The sequence below is a fragment of the Daphnia pulicaria genome, chromosome 12 (assembly GCF_021234035.1).
Source record: "Daphnia pulicaria isolate SC F1-1A chromosome 12, SC_F0-13Bv2, whole genome shotgun sequence".
In the NCBI taxonomy this organism is placed as follows: Eukaryota; Metazoa; Arthropoda; class Branchiopoda; order Diplostraca; family Daphniidae; genus Daphnia; species Daphnia pulicaria.
The window spans coordinates 297927-320073 of record NC_060924.1 but is presented as its reverse complement, the minus strand read 5'-3'; the positions used below and the strand labels follow the sequence as shown (position 1 = coordinate 320073).

The window sequence follows — 22147 nt, the reverse complement described above, 5'->3', positions numbered from 1 at the left end:
TTAACAAAATTGGTGTCGTCATCGCCCGAAATAAAAGAAATCAAAGAGAAAAGAATCATCAAATGTTAACTTACTGATTGGAGAAAGGACGTGAACTGATTGAGAAGGACCCCTTTTCTGATTGGAATAAATTTCCGGGCGGATAACAAGAATCACGAACGAAACGGAGAGAGAACAGCGATCGTGACAAAAGGACCGGTTGGACCTAGACTTTTGACTTGTCAAGTTGAGTGAGTGGTGAACGAACCGATGCGACTCGCGGCTTGAGCGACAATAAGCAAAGGGACGGATGGGCGCTGATGTGGGACTTCGTTAAACGCGGGCGAACCCGGACGAGCCCGTCGTTCGTTCGGGGCTGGGCTCAACGACAAGAGGAAATGAAACGCGCATCGTGCGCAGTAGTATACCACCAGTCTTTTTTAGATTTGTTGCGCTTTTCTCATGGGAGGGTGGAAATACACACAAACGTTTTCAAATTGTCCCGCTATCATTTGCGTCATCCCCCCCCCCCCTTTAGAAAAAACCACAACAAATCAAGGAGAGAGAAAAGGAGGACAGATTGCTTGCATTTGGGCAGCAGCGGTATTATTACATTGTGTCGTTGTCAATGCGTGGGAGAGACGGGCGACGAGAGTCTGTTGGTTGCACGATTCGATTGCGATTCACGAGCGCGGCCCACAGAGTCGGTCGGCGGATGACGTCAAAGTCGAGTGGGCCGCCGCCACCGCAAACACTTTTTCCGGTATTAACCAAATAAATTGTGTCAACTCAAAAAGGGTTTTTGATTCTATGGGTCTTGGCGGCGGTGTGATGCGGGTTGATTTACACAGCACAAACAGACAATTTGGTTTTTATAGTTGGCGCCGAATTATTGCATTGGCGCTTATATAGAATAGCCAAATAAGGGTACACACTGTACACACACTCATCGTCGCGGTTATCCAATCTCACTTGTACAGGTTCTAGTACACACGGCTGCGCCACACGGCGGATGAGATGACGCGCGAACGTGACGCTGAAAGGAGCCAGCCCCTTATCAACCGGACAAAAAAAAATCTATTGACAGTCTCAATCTCATCAACATGCTATACTCGCTCGGGGGGGCTTCTCAATATAAACAACTCGCATTTTATTCCCCGCCAGCGCTTTAGAAATTTTTACCCGAATGAAAAAATTCGTTCAGAGGCAGCCGCTCACGTGATGACACCTCTGATTCATTCACTTCAATTCTCGTTTCATCTACACGCCAGAAAGGAATTTCTTTTTCCTCCATCGCTCTCAATTGCGTGGGACAGTGTGGGCCGTGTGTGTGCAGGTGTTGCACCACGACAGCAGGACAGATGATTGTGTGACTATGCCAAGTCATTCAGATGGCAATATTGACAGGAGGAAACGACAGCATGCGGGAGCAAACGATATCGACCATGGGTGACGCGGCCGTGAATCGGAAAGGAGCACGTGAGGTACACCGACGAGCTTCGCCTCATCAAATCGATGAATTATCAAGACACTTCAACCATGAAAGTTATACGATAGCTGATATATACTATCCCGCAACAGTTGACGATTATCAAGAGCCTCCGGGTTTGTGTACCAGGAATTTGTTTTACTATACGGTCATCAGTTGAAAGGACAACGTAGAGGAATGGACCCAGTTGACATTGGACCCGTTTTATTGGCAATTCTGGTGTGTTCAAGTGAGACAACAGGATATCAACGACCATTACAAACAATTGCAGCAGACCACACGACAGGCCAGTCAAGGGCATGTGTGTGTGCTGGTCGGCAATCGATTGGCTGCGACAAGCGACACTTGGCGGGAGTCAAACGATATTGCCCGCGTGTGTGACGTGAGAATTGGAAATGAGAGCGCCGGCGGTGTCGCCTTCGATTAGCCGATAAAATGACAGCAGACAGCAATAAGAAGAAATAAAAGGCACTTTGATCGCCTAGAACGGTAATTGTTACGGACAAAAGTGACAGCACCGACATTGGTGCAACTGACCAATCAGCCGCTCAAATGGACCGACCCCTTGTTAACTCATCGATTCCGCACGTCCGCGACGGCCGTTACGTCACTCCCACCCAAAAGACGAACGAAATTAAACGCATTTGTGTCTATAACCTGGAAATTTGAAAAAATAAAAGAATTTTGCCGACTGCCACCAGCCGATTGCGTCTAGACAGATTCCCGACAATTGGCATCGATGAATATCAATTGCACCCAAAAATAGATGCGGGCGATGGATGTTATTGCATTAACGGTTCCCATTTCATTACCCCGGATGTTGTTTGGCCTGCGATATGGTTAAGGTATTAAACAATTTGTAGGGATTCGTTTTCGTCGAGAAATTTCACGGGAAAATCGAATGTATGTAACCTCGTTTAGTGATACGGCACAGCGGTACCGATAGGAAGCCAGGAAATGGACGTAAAGTAGATTCCATGCGTTAGAGAGTTGCGTTATTAGCCACGCGCCAATAACTCGGAAACATGCGGCGCGAATGTAAGTGAATATCCAACGTGGCCCAGCTGGTCGACGGAATTTCCGCGGAAGTGGAATCCATCTGCAGAAACCTTATTAAATACCACTGTATTGGTATTGTTGTTGTCATTAGTCTTTTTCGTTTCTGCAATAACTACCCAAAAAAGGTGGGCGATGCAGTGAGAAATAAAAGGGGCCGACGAACAAGTGAATTTGCGCACTCTCCATCGATTGATGGACTGAAATAATTCTCCCCAAAATAAAGGGGATAGCACTTGTGAAAATTAAGTCAATTAAACCTCATATCCTTGGCGTGTGAATATCCCAATAGCGTTTTTACATGATTAATTATTCCGATGAATAAATATGGTGCACTCTGCTGGAATAAACGGAGCATAGAACCCACATAGAAATGCTAGTTCGATAATGTCGCTGAATAAATGATTGAAATTGACATAATCTTGAGCAGCACCAGCCAAGTAACAAGTTCATCTCGTCAGTATGGCAATAAGAGAACGAGTCTGAAATGCAAATGATTCAAAGTCAACAAGCCTGAATTAGACACGATGGCCAATAAAACAAAACGCCAAAGAAAAAAGGACGTTGTATCAGCTGGGCTTCAGCCGTCAATCGATTCGACCCTCGCCAAAGAATTGAAAACTAGGCTGCGCAATATTCTCTAATGACAAATTAATTAAAGATATTTCTTACCTTGAAGTTGGAGATCAGCAGTCGTCAAAGAAACAGCCGGACGGTGGATTAGGCGCAGATCCAACTCGCCAGTTCCAGTTGCGTCCATTCCATTCTTCGGGCTGACCTTGGATTTTCCCGCATTCCATTCGGATGTCGTCGGAGGTGATGAAACGGCCGTTCATTTCCGTGACGCAGTTCGTCCTCAATCGACGTCACGATGGCGGATCCAACTAGATAAAAATCAGTTTCACTTGATCACATTGATTGGGATTCATTCAATTAACTTCACCAACTACTACCCTCTACGCTTCACACTGTTGAGAAACTGAACGGTAAGCGACAACGCCCATTAGAATAAAAGATCCGCTTTTGTTTAAACTGCTGTTGGAGAAAGGAGGATAAACTTGATGGTTTCATTTTCTACCCCCTACCTCTATATTAGAGAAAATGATGCCATAATGGCCGCTTCCTATTAAGCCAACCTATCCTCCTTTTTCTCACAGGTCAATCTTTTTCTATTAGGGCGTTGTCACTGGCCTCTGAGATTGGCGCAAGTCGCAATAGAAATAAACCCCTAGCTGGTACTATTTTAGAGGTTAAGACAACAAATACGACCTTCAGTTTAACAAAATTTTCAAACAGCTCAATGATACCTATGGGTACCTTACTCCCGCATGCTCTGCAAATGTCGCAATGTTTACCTTAAAACAATGAACAGCCGTCGCAATTGTCGTGTATGGGAGATTAAATTTCATTCTGCAGTGTTGTTACTTATCGTTCAATTTTGGCCACTAAAATTTTATGGTTTTGAGCTGGGTGGGTTTTAATTGAGTCGCCCTTGATTTTCTTGTTTCGTCTGGTGTTGGGGGAGAAAAAAAGAATCTCCAATTGTGGAAGGGAACGTGTTTTAGACGGGAGCTCTCCACCCAACAATATTACACCGAATTAAATGTATGAGGCCATCGTCTGCACGACCTTCGTCGACCTACAGGAAGAAATGGAAAACAATAAGACGATGACAAGGACGAGCTTTTTCAAACCAGGAAATACGAAACTACTTCCATTTCCGTGTTCAAATCGTCTGGCGCGTAGCTGTCACATTTCTAATAATTCTACCGCTGAAACATGTAACCGCGAATTTCAAAGCTGCCCTCAATTAACCCAAATGAAAGTTGATTTTTTAAATGGAACGGAATGCGCATTCAGACTTTTACATGTTGACATTTAAATCACGAAATGTTTTTATCGTCTTTGGCTGGCAAAAAAGCACAGTAACATTCAATTAGCCAAAATAAAACAGTTACCCAAACCAGTTTTATTTTTTGGCCTTTGGGCTTTGGCTCTCGCCCATCCCTCACGCCAGTTATCCTCGAGCTAAAAAAACCCGACATGCAAAAATGAAGTGAAAACTAGTTGCGCTGCAATGCTTGTTGCCATCCCCATTCTCTTTGTTGGGGCGGGGGTTTTCCAAATTTGTGTCGTCGCAGATTCAAGCCAGATTTACAGCAGCAACAGCTGTGAACTGGATGTGGGGCGCTAGCCTTGACGTTATTGTACATTCGGCCAACGAGTTATTGCGTATTCAGTCGAAGATGGTGAAACACCGTAGCAACAGTTTCTCCAGCAGCAGGGAGCAGTTTGTCAGAGTGTTAATCTCAGTCTCAGTATTATTTCATAATTGCGTCTTACGTGCCAGCGAATTGAACAAGAACAATGGCATCATGTTTCCCAATCGACCGCAGCAGATCGTCAACTCGGGTGACAACGTCACCATCACCTGCATTTTCATCCACTCGGCCGAAATCAAATGGATTTATCCCGAATATCTCTTCAAAACGCCACAAGTAAGTCAACAACCACCTCGATTTTCTTGGCTTCACCATTTAAAAAAAGTAGAAATTTTGGAATTGACAGATCAGCATGAGCGACAAACGTTTGAACTTTACGTACGAAAAGAACGAGACTCACGTTTCGTCGACAATGACCCTGTTAAAAGCCCGGGCGAGAGACACGGGCTACTACGAGTGTTACCTGCCCCTGTTTGGCGAACTGCGAGTCAAACAATATCTCTACGTCTTCAGTAAGTGGCCCATTATCTATTCCCAATCGAGTGATACATTTTGAAACAAAAATTCAATCGACAGACAAGAGGGAGGCCGTGTACAAGGATGGCAATCAGGAGCGATTCGTGATCGAAAAAGGCGAAGATGCCACCGTTCCCTGTAAGCCAACACACCCAAATGTTGTCATGTCGCTGAAACGGACCACCCAGTTGGTCGTCGGAAGTCTCCCACCGGTAAATCAATAAATAACAACTCTCATTCAATTAAGTTATCTATAGTTATTTCTACAGGAGGAATTGCAACGGGAATTATTGTCAGGCCCGCCCAGTTGGTCTCGCCAATCTACCAAGGGGTTGACGCTGAGACAGGTGACCCTTGACGACTTTGGCAGTTACGTTTGTTCGGGTAAAATGAGCAACACGACGGACAAGGCGACCAACGAAAGATTCAAAATGATAGTCTCCGGTAAGGTAGCTTTCAATTATTTTCTCGATCAATCCAATGATTATCCGTTTGCGCCAAAAACAACAGGACTCGATTTAAAACGAAACAACAGTCTACGCAATCCGGTGGCTGGAAGTGACGTCACGCTCATCTGCCGCGCTTACGTCTTCTCTTCTCCGCCGACGTGGGGATATTTCCAGACGACCAACGACACCGAAGAATTAATTTACATCAACGAATCAGATCCGCCATCCGCGTTTGGTGCGTACTTTAATAGAATTTTAATAATTTAGAGAAAATTAAATTTCTATTTTCCATACGATAACAAAAGAAATGGAAATTAACACGACATCGTTGGCCATTGGAGGAGAAGCGGACGATTACTACCAGAGCACTTTGACGCTGTACAACGTCACAGCCGATTATCCGAGAAAGTTTAAATGCAGAGCAGTCAACGAAGTTGGCGATGTGGCCATGGACACAATTTCCTTCAGAGTTACCAACACTCGCATTCCCTTTTTAATGAATGCAAATAAGGTAACTGAAGTGACGCTGATCAAAGGAATTGCGCGAAATTTGACTTGCACCGGACACGGAATTCCGACACCAGAAATCCAATGGTTTAAGGTAATAACCAATTGTTTTTCTCAATCAATTTTTAAATAAAAAGTGACAATTTTACGTCCCGATTTGGCGTGAAAAACAGGATGGCGTTGAATATTTTGACGAAGTCTACTCCATCGGCAACTCGACCGTGTTGACTCTGCAAGGATCCGAAGAGGAAGTCGGCTCGTACGCCTGTCAGTTGAGCAACTACCTGGGCGAAAGTTACAAGAATTTTACCGTCGTCTTTACCGAAGCGCCGGATGCGATGGACAACACAGTTGTGATTGCCGCCGCCACAGTTACAATGGCCATCGTGCTGGCCATAACAGTGATTGGAGCTAAAGTCTACCTCGATAAGGTATAATTTCAATTTTGTATAATTTGATTGGCTAAATGATTTAACTCTTTATCGGATAGAAACGAATGAATTTATTTCCCGGAGCACTCGCTTTACTTAACGGAAACCCAAGAGAAATCAACGACCAACTCAATTTGGACGAACAAGTTGAAATATTGCCCTACGATAAGCGATGGGAATTTCCCAGGAGTCGACTCAAACTGGGTAGGTCCCTTGAATGAATTATCTAATCAAAGCCCACAATATTAAATCGTCTCTCAATTGAAAATGAAAGGTGTACAGCTGGGAGCTGGATGCTTCGGTCGAGTGGTCAAAGGCGAGGCGGTCGGAGTCAAAGACTCTGAGGAAACTGTCAAAACGGTGGCCGTCAAAATGGTCAAGTCGCAAACCAACGTCGCTGCTCTCGAGGCTCTCATCGGTGAATTAAAAATCATGATCCACCTTGGGGCTCATTTGAACGTGGTTAATCTACTGGGGGCCTGCACCAAAAGCATCATAAGAGGTACGTGTCTTTTTTAAATGATTTTGGTTTAAATAAAACACGAACCTATTAAACCGCTGGTATAGGAGAACTGATGGTGATTGTCGAGTATTGCCGATATGGCAATTTGCAAACGTATTTGGTCAAACACCGGCCGAACTTTATCAATCAAGTGGACGAACTTGGCAATCTCTTGTCGGATGCGGAAATGGAAGAAATGGCCAACATGGCCAATAACAGGTAAATTTATACTCGCAAGGCTGTTCAAAGTAAAACATTGAATGAAGTTGTCCAACTCATTTGTCCTTGTACGATTGTACCGTTGCAACCCGCAGCCAAGAGTTGGAGAACCCAGACAAGTCTGAAGGATCGCAGCCTTCCGATGCCAACACTTTAGACGAAAACAATTCCGCTAATCCAGGTCTGCTCTTACAATTAATTCTATAGCAAGGACACATAACACATATTAAACTGTTAACTTTTAGATGGGCCGGCGAGTAGTGAATGTATGAAAGAACCGGAATCTTTCTGGGCGTACCAACAAGACCCCGACGCCAATGTGCATGGACTGACCATGACCACAGCGGATTTGATCTCTTGGTCATTCCAAATTGCCAGGGGAATGGATTACTTGGCTAGCAGAAAAGTAAAAAAGCGTAATTTATAAGAGCTTATTATTTAATTGGCATTTGTTCGTGGGTTTAAAAGGTTCTTCACGGCGATTTGGCCGCCCGTAATGTTCTGCTGGCCGACGACGGAGTGGCCAAAGTGGCCGATTTCGGAATGTCACGAAACATGTATTACGAGGGAAATTACCAGAAATCGTCGCAGGTGAGTCGAGTGAAAAAAACAACTGCCCAGTCAAACTCGTTTAATTTAATTGAAATTCTTATTTTAAAAAAAGGGATTGATGCCTGTCAAGTGGATGGCCATCGAATCGTTGACGGATCGCGTCTTTTCCACACAATCCGACACTTGGTCGTACGGTGTGCTGCTGTGGGAACTCTTTACACTGGGAAAAATCCCTTACCCAGGTGGGTTGTCAAAAAAGAAAGTCAAAACGACGATGAAATTAAAACAAATGATTTGATGTTAGGAATGGATGCCAATCATCAACTGGTCCGCCAACTGGAAAATGGATACCGGATGGAGAAACCCGCTTATGCACCCAATTACATTGGTGAAATCATGGCCGGCTGTTGGAAAGCGGATCCCAAAGAGAGGCCGACCTTCAGTCACATCGAGCAAACAATCAGCAGCGAAATGGAGTCGACAGTCAGCGATCATTATTTGAATTTGAACGACTCGTACGAGAAGCTCAACGAAGAGAAAGTCACGGCTACTACGTGCGAACCTTTGGGGCTGGCCAAAGCGCTGGAAACGAAAGAAAAACCCACTAGATGGACCTCTCTAACTACGCGTGTCAGCAACACGGAACCAAAGCCACAAATCAAGGAATTTACTAGTTTGCGAGATATCCGTAGGGCGCAGTAAGTAACCAAGTCCATCATTTTAACAACCGCGTATTGTTTTTAATCAAATTTTTCTTTTCTGTTATCCACAGGAGTGCAGTCAATGCTTTCCAAACAACAGCCAATCCAAATCAATACGTTTAAACCGGGGGCCTTGTCGATATCGGGTTAACCATCAGCTTTATCGTAACGTTGGGTAAACAGGTTAAATCAAATTCGTTGTCATCAAAATCACCGACCAAACAATAACAAGTTTTACCATTTCATCGCTGTGCCATGAATCGGATGTGTAAAGTTAAACAGTGAAGCAATATAACTATAAGGTATTTTGGTTGATGGGCGTTATTACCAACCTTTTTTTTGAGCACGAAACAATGTGCGATCAATCCAGCTTTTTGTTTCTTATTTAATGTCTACCATTGCAATTCTTAACTCGGATAAAATCTCTTTTTAAAAATACCCTGTCGATTTTTATTTGTTTTTACTTCTGCATTTCCTCTTTGAACCTCAAGTCTGGTACGCATTTCCCTAAAAGGTCTGAAGATGTGTAAAAATCCTTTTAGTTCAATCGTTCAACGTCGTACACAGTTTGGTGAAAGGGAAAACCCAAAAAATTCGTCCCCCGGGGAAGGTGAGATTTTAAGATGTTTTTTGGCCATCACGAAAGTGCACTCTTGTCCAAATACCAAGAAATGCATTGTTTTTCAACAGTGGCGCTAAATAAGCGATTGAAATTCACAAAATCTTGGCTAAGCGATAGGAAAAGGTATTCGGCAGAGTCGCAACACCTCCAGTCTAATTCAAATGCGGACGATTCAAAGGGAATAAGAAAATCGCAACAAGACCCTTATAAGGAAAATAAGAAATAATTAATCTTATAATTCTTATAAGAAAAGAATAAAATAATAATTTTGCTCAACGAATCCAAATCTGAGTTGCGCATTCATCTCTAAAGACGAATTAATCAAAATGATTTCCTACCTTGACATCCGCCATCGTCGTCGCAACAGTTGGATTGGCGGAGCTCCAACTCGCTATAGTTCCAGTGTCGTCTTTCCTGTCTTGGTGCTGGCCTTGTCATCTTCTGCGTGCGATTCGAATGATGCGGGAGGTGACTGATTTCATTCCTTTGCTTCACTGCTGTTGGACGACTGATGATCCAACACGTTCGACTTCAGACGGCGTCACGATGGCGATCATCGGCTAACTAAAGAAAAAAATGGAGAAAATTCAATTTCACTTGATCACATTGATCGCTTCCGCGTAGTGAAACGAAATCTCGTCTCAAGGACGGAACGGGATGGAACTAGAAACGTTTATGGAATTATGGCGTCGCTATGGTACAGGTCGGCAAAAAGGAATAATAATCTGCGCATGATAAAGGATGAGATGTAATCTGACATGTAGAGCGCTCGTTCAGTATAGCCTGCGATAACCTTGCCATAGCGCCTCTGGTATGTCGTTTTTATCTGGTTGCTGCACCTATACATTTCCTCCTAGATTATAATCTATGCAATTGCCTTAAAGGGTGGGAACATTGCACAGAGCATGTTGCCTTTGATCTCTCAAAGTGTTTGTGTGTGAAAGAGAAAACAAATATTTATCCTCTGCGAAGGTGAAATCATTGCTGTTTTGGTCATCCCGACAATGTTAGGAAGGGAGGAGTCTGGCAGTGCCAATCACTGTAGCCAGACTCATTTATATTGTTCATTGTCTTTTGAAAAGTCGAGTTCAATATGAAACCGGTTCCAGCATCACAGTCCACTTCTAGGAAAGGAAACCGTCAAAATGGATAAAGCAGTAAGACTGTGTTAAAAAACAGCACAATTGTTTAAATCTGAATGCATATAACTTGAACACCTGAACTCTGAGTTGCCAGCCTCAAAGTCTGTGGCCTAACTAACGCGGCAAACTTATGGCCAAAGCCATTTATTCTGCAGACGAGCTTTCATGAGAAGAAATAAATTTACGACGTGGTTATAAACAGTAACCTAATTTGTCCAGTTTGAACCTGGTGAGGGTGACGACCGGTGTCGGAATATTTTTTAAGACAGCATTGGCGTAAAGCAGAGAAATGGCAGCCAACTTTTTAACACCGAAGAAGGGATCGGCAACACGGAAGTTGGTGACTGGCTGCTGGACCCTATCGAACGACGAGTGAATATCGAACGGATGAGAATTGCTCAATTTGTTTCGGAAAAAGAATTGAGTCGGTTCATCTGCATTTTAAGTCGAATTATTTCGCATTGCACGATCACCAAACCCAAACCTTATTGAACTTGATCAGGAAGAAAATGGACAATTTTCAGGTGATTCATGATCATCGTCAGTTGTCAAAGGTTGGCTTGGAAGATATAAAACGCATTCGGTCGTATTTGAATGAATTAAATTCTAGTAGACACGCAGATATTCAAACCCGACTGTTGGCCTTTAAAAAATGAGCGCATTGGGAAATAAGATGATCTGTTTTAATCAATGACCGTGTCATGTCGCCTGTCGATAACCTCGACACGAAATTCAAGTGCGACGTGTTTGGTTTTCACGAAATGTTTTCCACGCTGGCGAGAGGCGAAGACGAAAGATAAAAGTCACATAAAACCAGAGTATCAAAATCTCATGAGTCTCATTTCCAACATTTTGGGAAAATGCCAGCATTTTCATTTCCGAACATTTAATATGATTTTCTAAAAGCAAAAAAGTGCCACTAATAAAATCATAAAATTCGAGCGAATATCGTCTCAAGTGCATCTGATATTCTGATGTGCCCACATATTTTCATGACCATCTACACAGATAAGGTATAGAGTATAGACCTGTTTCATTAATTTGATGTGAGTTGATTTCAAAATTTCTTATTTTCTAATTGTCCGTGTGTTCGTTATCAAATTCGTAACTCTTCGCATTACAAATAAAAAGAGAAAAATTGAACGAGAAGAATAAACTGAGACCCCCAAAAATCCACAGATGTATAAAAGCAGTTCATTTTGAGTATCATATCGTGTGTCATTTCTAGGAATCCAATACTCGTCTATCTTTTAAAACATATCGAACTACAGGATTATCAGACCATACGATGTGGGACCTTTGGATTGGGTGGATTTGGGCAACTCATCAATCAATCAATCAACTAACCAGCAGTAGACAGCGGATTTGTTTGTTATTACTCGTATCACTTGGCCAGGAATATTCAATTACATTTCTGTTTATACTAGTCTTTCACTCGCTGCTGGATGGCGAAAACTAATAATAAATAAATAAATAATTTAATCAGGATCCTGACACACTTGCACACGCAATACTGCCGAAACCCTACACAAAAACTCATTCGAATGAATCTGCCCAATTTTTCAGTATATAAATACGCAGTCTTTCATGAACTCCCATTCAGTTTGAAACGTACGTCAAGTGTTAAGAAACGAAATTTGCTCCCAAAACCCCTCGTCCATATTTTTAGTTTTTACAGATCAAAACTTGAAACTTGGCTAGTGTATTCAGTATAAGTCTATATAGGTGGCAGTTGCATACACAGTTTAATTTTTTGTAAAGAAATGGCCACCCCTTAATGAATTGTAAACGAATGAATTCCCTTCCCCCTTAAAATTCCCTTGTCCAAATGTTGGTGTTGACGTTCATTTTGAGCGTTTTGTTTCGGGTCGTCAATGTTTTTAGATGTTAAACCTCAAAGGGACGCCACACCTTCAACATCAAACCGGTAAATTGGGTAAATTGGTTACGGTATTGTTGTCAAACAAAAACGAGGGTGAACCGTGAATCCAATTAAGCAATCGTCACCCAGAGTTCATCGCCTTTTTTCAAGTAAAGCGTCGACTGGAAAGGAAATGGAGAAAACCAAAATCACGTCCGGAAGTAAATCAAAAGACGAATTTCTCTTGACGTAGAAATGGGACGGGCGCCAATTTGACGTCGACTGAACATTAAGTAAATCTTACGAATATTGAAAGAAATTGAAACAAAATTGTATATATTTAATTTAATTTTGCTTTCTTTGATTGTGTAGTGAATTCAAATCAATAACGTCAAGATTTGAAAGCCGCCGAAGAAAAACTTGAAAGAAATCGGAGAGGTACAATTAATTTTCAAATTGTGTGAAATTGTTTATATTTAAATTGGGTGAAATGGTTCAGCAACCAAATTTGACATGGAAACTTTAAAAAAAAATTTGACCTTGACGAAAACAAATTTGAGCAGCACAAAGTCCACCGTTGCGGGTTCAGCGACCAAATAAATGGTAAAAATTAGAAACAGAAATTTTTAATTCATAAGAAAGAAATGAAAATTTTTTGTTTTCAACAGCCCGAACGAGTGAAATAGTTGACATTGGTCAACTGTCAACCTCATGTTGGGATTTGCAGCAAATGGGACAAAACATGAGCGGATTCTTTTCGGTAAAAGGATCGAAGATGGAAACGTTTTGACTTTTATGCTAATGAAAATGGTAGCTACAACATGATTTTATTTCATTTGTTCTTGTTCATCTCATCTTTTTTGTTTTACAGAAAAAGAGAAATGGATGCGAATACGACGACGTCAAATTGGCGCCCGTCCCATTTCTACGTCAAGAGAAATTCGTCTTTTGATTTACTTCCGGACGTGATTTTGGTTTTCTCCATTTCCTTTCCAGTCGACGCTGTACTTGAAAAAAGGCGATCAACTCTGAGTGACGATTGCTTATTTGGATTCACGGTTCACCCTCGTTTTTGTTTGACAACAATACCGTAACCAATTTACCCAATTTACGGGTTTGATGTTGAAGGTGTGGCGTCCCTTTGAGGTTCAACATTCAAAAACATTGACGACCCGAAACAAAACGCTCAAAATGAACGTCAACACCAACATTTGGACAAGGGGATTTTAAGGGGGAAGGGAATTCATTCGTTTACAATTCATTAACGGGTGGCCATTTCTTTACAAAAAATTTAACTGTGTATGCAACTGCCACCTATATAGACTTATACTGAATACACTAGCCAAGTTTCAAGTTTTTATCCCAGCAAAGAAATGAAATGGCGGATATATCCCAGGGTGGCATTATACATAATAAAAAGAAATATAGCTTGATAACATGCAGACTTTATAAAGTTTCCGATCAATGGCAAAACTAACAGTGCCTCTAAAAGAACGATTGAAATTTACAGCTTACTAGCTAAAAAATTAGACAAAGGAATTTGGCAACAAGTCGAGTTAAAAATTGCAATGAAAATTCAAAGTAACTGCTGCAACAACAGGGGTCTAACTCCATTGCGAATTATTCAAAGGCAACAAAAAACAAGACTCAAAAGAGGGAGGGGCTTGGGCCTGGGCTTCAGTCAACGACCGATTAAAACTTATTTTTCCATCGACAACAAATCCAAGACTGAGCTGTGCAATAATCAAGGGCAAAGCTTTAGTTTTCGACAATAACTCTAAAAGGGTAATCAAATTCATAAAAACCTAGCTAAACAATAGAAAAACAAGAATTCGGCAGTGTAGCAAAAACAGGGGTCTAACACTCAAAGTCGAATAATTCAAAGTAAAAAAGCCTGAAATGAATACGACGGCCAATCAGAAACTCTCACACGACCACGTGGAAAAGACACCAATAGGGAAAAAGGCGCGAAATCAGCTGGGCTTCAGCCATCGATCGATTCGATCATTATCCAACGCTAATCAATAGAAAACAAACTGAGCTGTGAAATCCGCAATCTCAAATGGCAAATGAATTTAAAAAATGTCCTACCTTGAAATTTGAAATCAGCGGTTCGTCGTCGAAACAGCCGGACGTTGGATTGGGCACCGATCCAACTCGCAGTCCTAGTTCCAGTCGAGTCCATTCGTGTTTTGGGATGGCCCTTGAACTTCTGTAGGTGATGCCGTGATGGACGATATCACAGGTGACGAAATGGCCTCGCAGCATCCCGCCACGCAGATTTTTCGATGGCCGACCTCAGCACCGTCGTGGTGTTCACCGATCCGTGTCTCAAGTCCAAACCATCAAACGAAGTCACAATGGAGATTTCAATTTTCGACAGATTTTCAGTTTTAACGAGATAATTTTAACGAGAATCAGTTCACTTGATCACGCCACGTTGATTATCTATTACGAAAAATTCATTCCAAAGTTGGCCATGTTCCAGCTCGATTCTACCAGCAACATTCCAATCTGCACGCCTCTAGGAAACTGATAAGAATGATAGGGTTAGTGACAATGTCCTTGAAGAACAAAAGATCGCGGTTAAAAAAAAGGAGGATAGGCTTACAAAAAAGAAAAATGGCCGCCATTTCGGCGCGAAACGTTGCCCTCTACCGGAGGAAATTCAACCTATTTGTATTTCAAGATGAAATGGGTTTCAGCAACACTCTCGGAAGTCGGAAGAACCACAAACGGATGTTAAAGCAAAGATGTGGCATTTTGGCTGCAGTCTTCTTCAATCTTAAACCAGAAATTTTACCTCATTGAAGTTACTGCGTCGTATTTCTATCGAAATAGGGAGACAAAATGTGAACTTTTTCAAGGCCAGCAACAAGTTAAGTATTAACTTGAAATTTGTTATCTGCTGACTGTTTCTATGCTGCAGCCATATTTAATAAAATAATATTATTTTATCGCAGTCTTTTCAAATTGATAGGAATTCTCATATACGCCTCGCTACGGTTGTTGTGAGTACTTTTAACTTTGGCAACTATTAAATGGATACTTTAAAAATTCTTAGTTTTCTTCAATTGGTTTTATCTTTTTCAGTATTTACATACGTATCTCTGTGACTTGCAATGGCACGGAAGAGATTTAGATCTTGTTACATCCTTTTTTGGTTGTAGATGATGGCGCTCCTTTTTTTTTTATAGCTTGAAAGCACTTGTCTAGACGAGATAGCCTACCATTCCACTCAGCTCTTTTTTTATTACTTCTTGTGCTGTCAACAAGCTGACCTGCTGACCCATTCCATGGATGCCCAGCAAAAAGGAATGGATTTTTTTAAATGGCGTGTGGCGGAGACAAATGTCTAAACTTTGTCAAGGCCTACAACAACTTAACGTGAAATTTATAGGCAATCCGTCTGTTTCCAGGCAGCAAAAATGTAATCAAAAGATTTTTTTTCATTTTAAGAAGAGATGAAACAAAAATTATTGCCGGAAATACTGTCTAGACACTTCACCCATGCAGTGATGCCATTGTGCCCGAAAAATTTGACTGCAACTTCAAGTATGAATTGATAAAATGAAGCATTGAAACAAATAATAAATTGAAAAATCAAGTCGAAATTATCAATAGTTTAAAATGTTTCATTTTGTTATGAATTCTCCGATGTCCCGCGGGGGTTATGAAAGAGTGGCGGGAAAACGAAACACAAACATTTTCGTTCAAGCGAAAAAGAAGCGGTTTTAGATTTAGTTGCAGAGTAAAATTTTGTGGCAAATCAAATACCGAGACGCAATGCATGGCTCTTTTTCAGTTTTTCAAAGTCATCCTCATCCGGCCATCTTTTTGGCAAACTGTGACTAATTTAATCATGCAATTTAATTCTATGTACACACGTTCACACGTATATGAAAGGAAAACGAGAGTAAAGGAAAATTCGAAGCGGTAAAACCCGAAGGCGGTGTATACACATATATTTATGGAAGCGGGTGTATTCCACGTCATTCCAGTTCCAGAGCATCTTTGAAACAGTTCATTTCATCCTTTCATCATGGTCATGATTTGTTGTAGAATTTAAGTCAACGTGAATTTTAGATAGCACTTTGACTCAGTTTTCCCTTTTCTCTCAAGTTTTACCGTTTTTCCAATGTGGCACCACTGATCGATACTGCTGGCTGGCCATTTCCTTTACGACCACAACTCCATACGGATCTGTGTGAAGTGTGATTCCGAGTCAGATAACAAGTCACGTGACATTGCGTCAGTTTCTGTTCAGCTCAACATTCCAGACCCAGAAAGTTCTTTCATCTTCTGTATGAAGCAGTTCAGTGTGAACAATTATAAAATTGCAAGTCCCGTTTTGCATCACATCCTCTCACGCGTGAATCATTAGGTGAAATACGACAGTTGCCATAAACAGCTGTTCTTGTAAAGGTAAATTTTTTGAATCAATTCATTTCTGTAATAAAGTAGAATTGCGTTATATAGTTCGGTTTAAAAGGAAATTTTTTTTTTTTATTTTTGTAGACATTTACAGAATTGGTTGACTCTGAATTGTTAAAGAAATGCCGACTGTTTACATTTGGCGGCCTCAAGGGAAGACCAACCCATTTGGCCATGTCGCCTTGAAAACCGACAAGTTTTACATCAGCTTTTGGACCAGTACTGGATTTAGTGATGACAAAATTGAGCAATTGAAAGAAGTTTTTGACTTTGTTGATGGTGTGAGAGGAGCGATCGTCTTCAACCAAAATGTCGACCGTAAAAACGAAAACGACTTTGACCCCATCGAATATATTGACCCCATCCCCTTCTTAAGGGATGAAGACATCAATTCAATTTACGAAGAATTCCTTCGTTACAACGAAATCAATCCGGAAGATGTGACACTGGAAAGAGGTGAGCAATTATTCAAAAAGTACCAAGAATACGAGGAATTGAAAAAATCACTGCCACGGGAAGAAGCCAAAAAGATGAAACAACCGGAAGTACCAGAGAAATCACTCCCTAAAACCAACTACTCATTTTCAGTTGAGTTTGTGAGTAGAAAGGACGAGTCTGAAGTGCCATTCTACCACCAAAAACAAAGTTGTGTCTCTTTTGTTTTTAATCTCATTCAAATGGCTTGGCTTGAAAATTGTTCGGATTATGCCATTCCCATCTTTTATAGTGATGTTGCTGGTCAAAGCTTTTTTGGAAGAAATGTTGTTAGTAGTGATTTTAAATACAGGGAATTTCCTTTTAGGGTGGATTGGTTCGAAAAAGAAATTTTGAAAGGAAAAAGATGGGATCTGGATGCAAGTTGTGTGAGTTATTGGACAACTACGCGGGACCCATTTACACTCTTTAATCTCTTTATTGTTTTACCTGGCGGAATTTTCTTTTTAATCTTGTCTTTTTTGTTTTTCTTCTCCCCATTTTTGCGTTACCCCGTTCTCTTTGTAGGATTTATCTGCACTGAAGCATTTTCTAGGAATCATTGGATTTTGAGTTTTTTCTTAATGTTGTTTGTCTATTACATTTACCCAATTAATCACTTTCTTCTTCTTTTTTTAATGTTCTGCTATCATAGTGTTACACTTTACATGTTTTCCCCACCCCAATTTTTCGATTCCTATTTTAAAGATATCTTGCCTAATACGATTATTTGGTTTTATACATTTGCTGATCGTTATAGGCGAGGTTATGGGTTGTAAAATTATAATCAAATAACACTCAAGTTAAACACTGCTTCAAATATGTTGCTGTAGTTCCAAAAACTTGATTCTTTTTGGATTAATGAGTAGGTCACAGCTGCACGTGTTTTTTTACCTGTATTTGACCAGTTGTATACGAATCATTCAAGTCGTAAATACATTTTTCGTTCAAACTTTTGAAAAATTCCATGTCTGTGCTGTGCCCATTATGAAAAAAAGTTCGACTGTAATAGACTTTATTATATTCAACCCCTTGTAATTTCGTTATCTCACAGGGGAAATCTAATTAATTTCATAAGTAAGTAAGTTGTAACTACGTTTCGGAAAATGTGGATAAATTACAGCTGTGCGTGTATATTGGCGTCTTATTCAATCTAATCAAGGCTTTCTCCATACAAGTCTAAATATATATATATTATATAAAGATAACCTAGCCTACAGCATCTTTAATTATAGTAACTAATAGTGACGTGGTTAGCTAATGATTTTACGATTAATGTCAGAAAAATCTAATGTATTGGTTTTCACACATTACATGCTATGTTCGATTGTTCATTAAATGTGTTCACACTTTGTTGAACAGTAAGAAAAAAACAAAACTAGCAGTAATCGCCACCAATTGGACCGACCAAGGGACGAAAAAGGTCCATTCAGTCCAAGGATAATTTGGAACAGAAAAGATGCCAGGTCTCTCATCACCTATGATGAAACTTTGGCTCCACAATAACATGAGAAACACATTCTCGCAGGCAGAGATCTAGAACCCATAAAAACAATCATTTAATTAGGGGGAATAATAAATATAAATATGTCAACTTACAAACAGATATACGGCAGGTGAGAATCGAGGGTGTTTCACCTGATTAGATTCTTTTTCCGATGGGTACAAATACGCGAAAATGTGCAAAAATGACAATCTCGTCGAGTCTAATACACTGTAGTGTTGAGTGTAATAATGCCAAATAGAAATTGGAACCAGGTGAGCCAAGCAGGCCATCCAAATTAAGGAGCCATGACTGAACGAAAAGAAACTAAAAGCGATCAGTCGGCCAACTAATAAAAAATCAACAATAATGAAAGAATTATCCTTAATGAAATGAGAGTGTGATTTTTACTTATAAAAGAGAAATTTGCCAGGAATAATAGAAGAGTAAGAAGACTATTCTTTTTCCAGGTTGTTTCTGTAATGCAATTAATTGCATCCTCCATTGCATCATCATTCGTGAAATCGATAAAGCCAGGATTATTTCTATCATCCCGTTTAATTCCTTTCATTAAACAGATTTTTTCATCATAAGAGACCAGTGCCCATGACAAGCTGCCGACGGAGAATAAAAGACCAATCGCCGACAAAACCATGGAAAAAACTGAAACAAAATGTTTTCAATCCACTTGACGCAATCATTTCAAATGTGATAGATGGGAAATACCTTCAAAATTCCATCCGTCTTTAAAAATGTCGTAAAGACTTAATAAAATTTGAGGTGCAGATTCCATGAAAGAATCAAATTGGTCCAATTGTATCATCTCTACCTCTTCCCAAATCATAGCGACAAAATAAATATTTTTCGTGTCGTCGTTCGTTTTCTTTGCTTCAATGGCTTTATTGGCATATTTGATTAGATCACAATACCTGTAATGGATTTAATCAAATTAATCGTGAGGTTTTAATAGTAATTGAACAGATTTTACCTTGGAATAGGACACAACAAACACAAACCCAAGACCCACTTCATTAACAAACTGAAAAAAGATTCTTTGTCCGGCAATAAATCTCTTGGGTCAAACACATTTCCATTTCTTTTCAATTTCTCATTGATCCATTTCTTGTTGTAAAACGTAAAACTTCTACATGTCTTGACAAGCAAAGGAATTGTCAAAAACGCAAAAATGTACCAAAATTCTTGTTGTTGGTAACACTTAATAAGCAATCGGATTTGCGATAAAATGTTAACGATGTATAAAATCAATGAAACCATATTGAAGAAAATCATTTGTTTTAATTCTTGAATTTCAATTTTAGTTTTACATTGCCGAGCGAATTTTTTAACATTAGAGTGCTGTAAATTTTCTTCCTCTGCATTCTCTGCATCAGTATTAGAAACATTTTTTGCATTTTTCCTATTTCTCATCAGACCCATTTTTAGATAATTGACTTGAAGATTCAAAGAAAACTTAATCCAAAAATCCTGTTGAAAGATTAAAAATTTTTATATACACAAGTTTCTTGTCTGGATTTTTGAAGAATAAAATATCAATAAATTGAAATTAAATTGATTAATAAGCCTTTACTTACGAAATCACCAGACGTGAATTGCTAGCGTGAGTAAATGGGCGCGGTTCAACCGAGACTGACGCCATGATGACCGCATGGACCGCCAATTTTACAATTCCTCTGTGGTTGTTGCCAAACTAATTCAATTATGCACTTTGATTTAATCTATGCGATCAATTTAAAAAAAAATAATAAACTCTCAAAATGGGAGTGCATCGACTATAATTAAAAAGTTAAGACCCAAAATTACCAGAATTCTGGGTAATTAAATCATGGTTAAATATAAATATTGTCACATTTCGTTTGTCCCGCCTGTATAGGCAAGATGGCGCTGGGATCAAATGGGTCACGTGACATTGCGTCACAGTTTCCTTCGTCTACGTTCCAGAGAGTTCTTCATTCGGGTTGTGAAACACGTAATAGACAGTTGCCTTTTAGTGTCACCAATGTACAAGAGCTGAACAAAATATTTTTTTAAATATTTAACACTGTTGATTCTAGTTGTGTATAACTGTTGGTATGCTGTCAAGAAACTGAGCATTTGTGTGGACATTAACAGAGTCGGCTTGCAACAACCCTGATTTCAGTGGACCAAGCAGTTTCATTTCTTTTAAAAAAAAAAAAAGGAAATGCCGACTGTTTACATTTGGCGGTCTCAAGGAGAGGACAACCCAATGAGCTTGGACATGAGGAGCAACGGCATGGCCGTCGCAAAGGCCGCCAGCCAAACGGCCACGATGATCCACTTTAGGAGAAAATAAAAATGCCAAACAATTGCAAATTAGAAACTCAACTAAAGGCGTTCCTCCTCTCTCAACGATAACGCCGACCGTCTAAACATTGGAGGGAGCGGCGGATACCCAGAAAGAAGAAGCTGCTCGTTTCGTTTGTTGATTGCACGAGGAGTTGGCTGGCTGCTCCAGCAGCAATATTGCACGTTTAAAAGCAACACGAACGAACTAGCGGGGGGAAAAGCCAAAAGAAATAAAAGAGAGATAGACGCTCTGTTCTCATCACTTTCATTTCTGGTCGCTTCAAATATTTACCGGAATTTTATCAACGGAAGAAATGCGAGTATTTACACGTTTCATATAAAAAACGATACTTCCTGTCTGTCGGACCAGCTATTTTCTCATTTCAGACGCTGTAAACCCAAACGTTTGATCCAAAGTGGCAACTTTTTTGTCCTAGGACAACTTTTGTTGAAATCTAAATTTCCTCGTCTTTTCCGCATTTTCACATCAATATTCTAGTTTCTAATTTCAGCAACCAAACTCGAAACGTTTATGGAATTATAGCGTCGTTATGGTACAGGTCGGCAACACAATTTTCTAAATCTTCGATGATGCGCAAGTAGTAAAAATGAAAAATAATCTGCGCATGATTAAGGATGAGATGTAATCTGACATGTAGAGCGCTCGTTCAGTATAGCCTTTGATAACCTTGCCATAGCGCCTCTGGTGTGTCGTTTTTATTTGGTTGCTGCACCTAAACATTTCCTCCTAGACTAGAATGTAATATGACTAATGATGATGAATAATATGGCGAACGCCAATTGTTTTGCAGACAAACTTTCGTGAGAAGAAATAAATTTACGATGTGGTAAACAGTAACCTAATTTGTCCAGTTTGTTGCGTCATTATTACCTGGTCAGGGTGACGACCGGTGTCGGAATATTTTTCAAGACAGCATTTGCTGCATTGGCGTAAAGCAAAGAAATGGCAGCCAACTCTTTAACACCGAAGAAGGGATCGGCAACACGGAAGTTGGTGACTGGTTGCTGGACCCTATCGAACGACGAGTGAATATCGAACGGATGAGAATTGCTCAACGGTTGATGGCCGGCGGTACGAATTAAACAGACAGTCGAACGAAGACGGTCGGTAATGCTGGAACTCGGGTAGAACGGAAGGCTTATTCGTCTATAGGTGCAACTG

At 40.4% G+C, this 22147-nt stretch overlaps 3 protein-coding genes and 1 long non-coding RNA gene across 8 annotated transcripts in view; 3 read left to right on the top strand and 1 right to left on the bottom strand.

Moving 5' to 3' along the window:
- LOC124316316 (lactosylceramide 4-alpha-galactosyltransferase-like) overlaps nt 1–22147 on the bottom strand; it is a 36471-nt gene that overhangs the window by 1092 nt on the left and 13232 nt on the right. Inside the window, exons 2-7 of one of the 5 annotated variants that reach the window (XM_046782184.1) lie at nt 20232–20375; nt 19628–20124; nt 19366–19568; nt 19051–19302; nt 18756–18988; nt 18433–18692 (exon numbers count right to left, since the gene is read on the bottom strand). In XM_046782184.1, the coding sequence (XP_046638140.1) occupies nt 18501–18692; nt 18756–18988; nt 19051–19302; nt 19366–19568; nt 19628–20076 (1329 nt within the window). In that variant the 5' untranslated portion in view covers nt 20077–20124; nt 20232–20375 and the 3' untranslated portion in view covers nt 18433–18500. Of the gene's footprint in view, nt 1–74; nt 3409–3841; nt 4093–9583; nt 9810–14339; nt 14781–14859; nt 14948–18432; nt 18693–18755; nt 18989–19050; nt 19303–19365; nt 19569–19627; nt 20125–20231; nt 20376–22147 lie in introns of those variants that run through there. The other 4 variants (XR_006911829.1, XR_006911827.1, XR_006911828.1 and 1 more) reach the window with 4 other exon arrangements.
- Nucleotides 4584–8936, top strand: LOC124316138 (vascular endothelial growth factor receptor 1-like). Its single transcript, XM_046781895.1, has 16 exons — nt 4584–5022; nt 5093–5258; nt 5323–5474; nt 5532–5706; nt 5773–5946; nt 6017–6312; nt 6392–6649; nt 6709–6853; nt 6924–7151; nt 7217–7370; nt 7466–7551; nt 7616–7776; nt 7839–7961; nt 8035–8164; nt 8227–8620; nt 8695–8936. Exons 1-16 carry the CDS (start codon nt 4705–4707, stop codon nt 8744–8746), a joined length of 3012 nt encoding a protein of 1003 aa, XP_046637851.1. The 5' UTR covers nt 4584–4704; the 3' UTR covers nt 8747–8936.
- Nucleotides 11980–13608, top strand: LOC124316623. Its single transcript, XR_006911866.1, has 5 exons — nt 11980–12541; nt 12621–12686; nt 12748–12851; nt 12917–13058; nt 13120–13608. It is a non-coding gene; the product is annotated as an uncharacterized LOC124316623 (long non-coding RNA).
- LOC124316369 lies at nt 16240–18266 on the top strand. Its single transcript, XM_046782278.1, has 2 exons — nt 16240–16673; nt 16767–18266. Exon 2 carries the CDS (start codon nt 16805–16807, stop codon nt 17933–17935), a length of 1131 nt encoding a protein of 376 aa, XP_046638234.1. The 5' UTR covers nt 16240–16673; nt 16767–16804; the 3' UTR covers nt 17936–18266.

What these genes read in the sequence shown, in the direction of transcription:
- LOC124316138 (XM_046781895.1), top strand. Translation starts at nt 4,705, where the DNA reads ATGTGGGGCGCTAGCCTTGACGTTATTGTACATTCGGCCAACGAGTTA. An exon ending in ATTCAAAATGATAGTCTCCG is followed by an intron (nt 5,707 to 5,772) that starts GTAAGGTAGCTT and finishes CAAAAACAACAG; the next exon opens with GACTCGATTTAAAACGAAAC. An exon ending in GGGAAAAATCCCTTACCCAG is followed by an intron (nt 8,165 to 8,226) that starts GTGGGTTGTCAA and finishes ATTTGATGTTAG; the next exon opens with GAATGGATGCCAATCATCAA.
- LOC124316369 (XM_046782278.1), top strand. Translation starts at nt 16,805, where the DNA reads ATGCCGACTGTTTACATTTGGCGGCCTCAAGGGAAGACCAACCCATTT.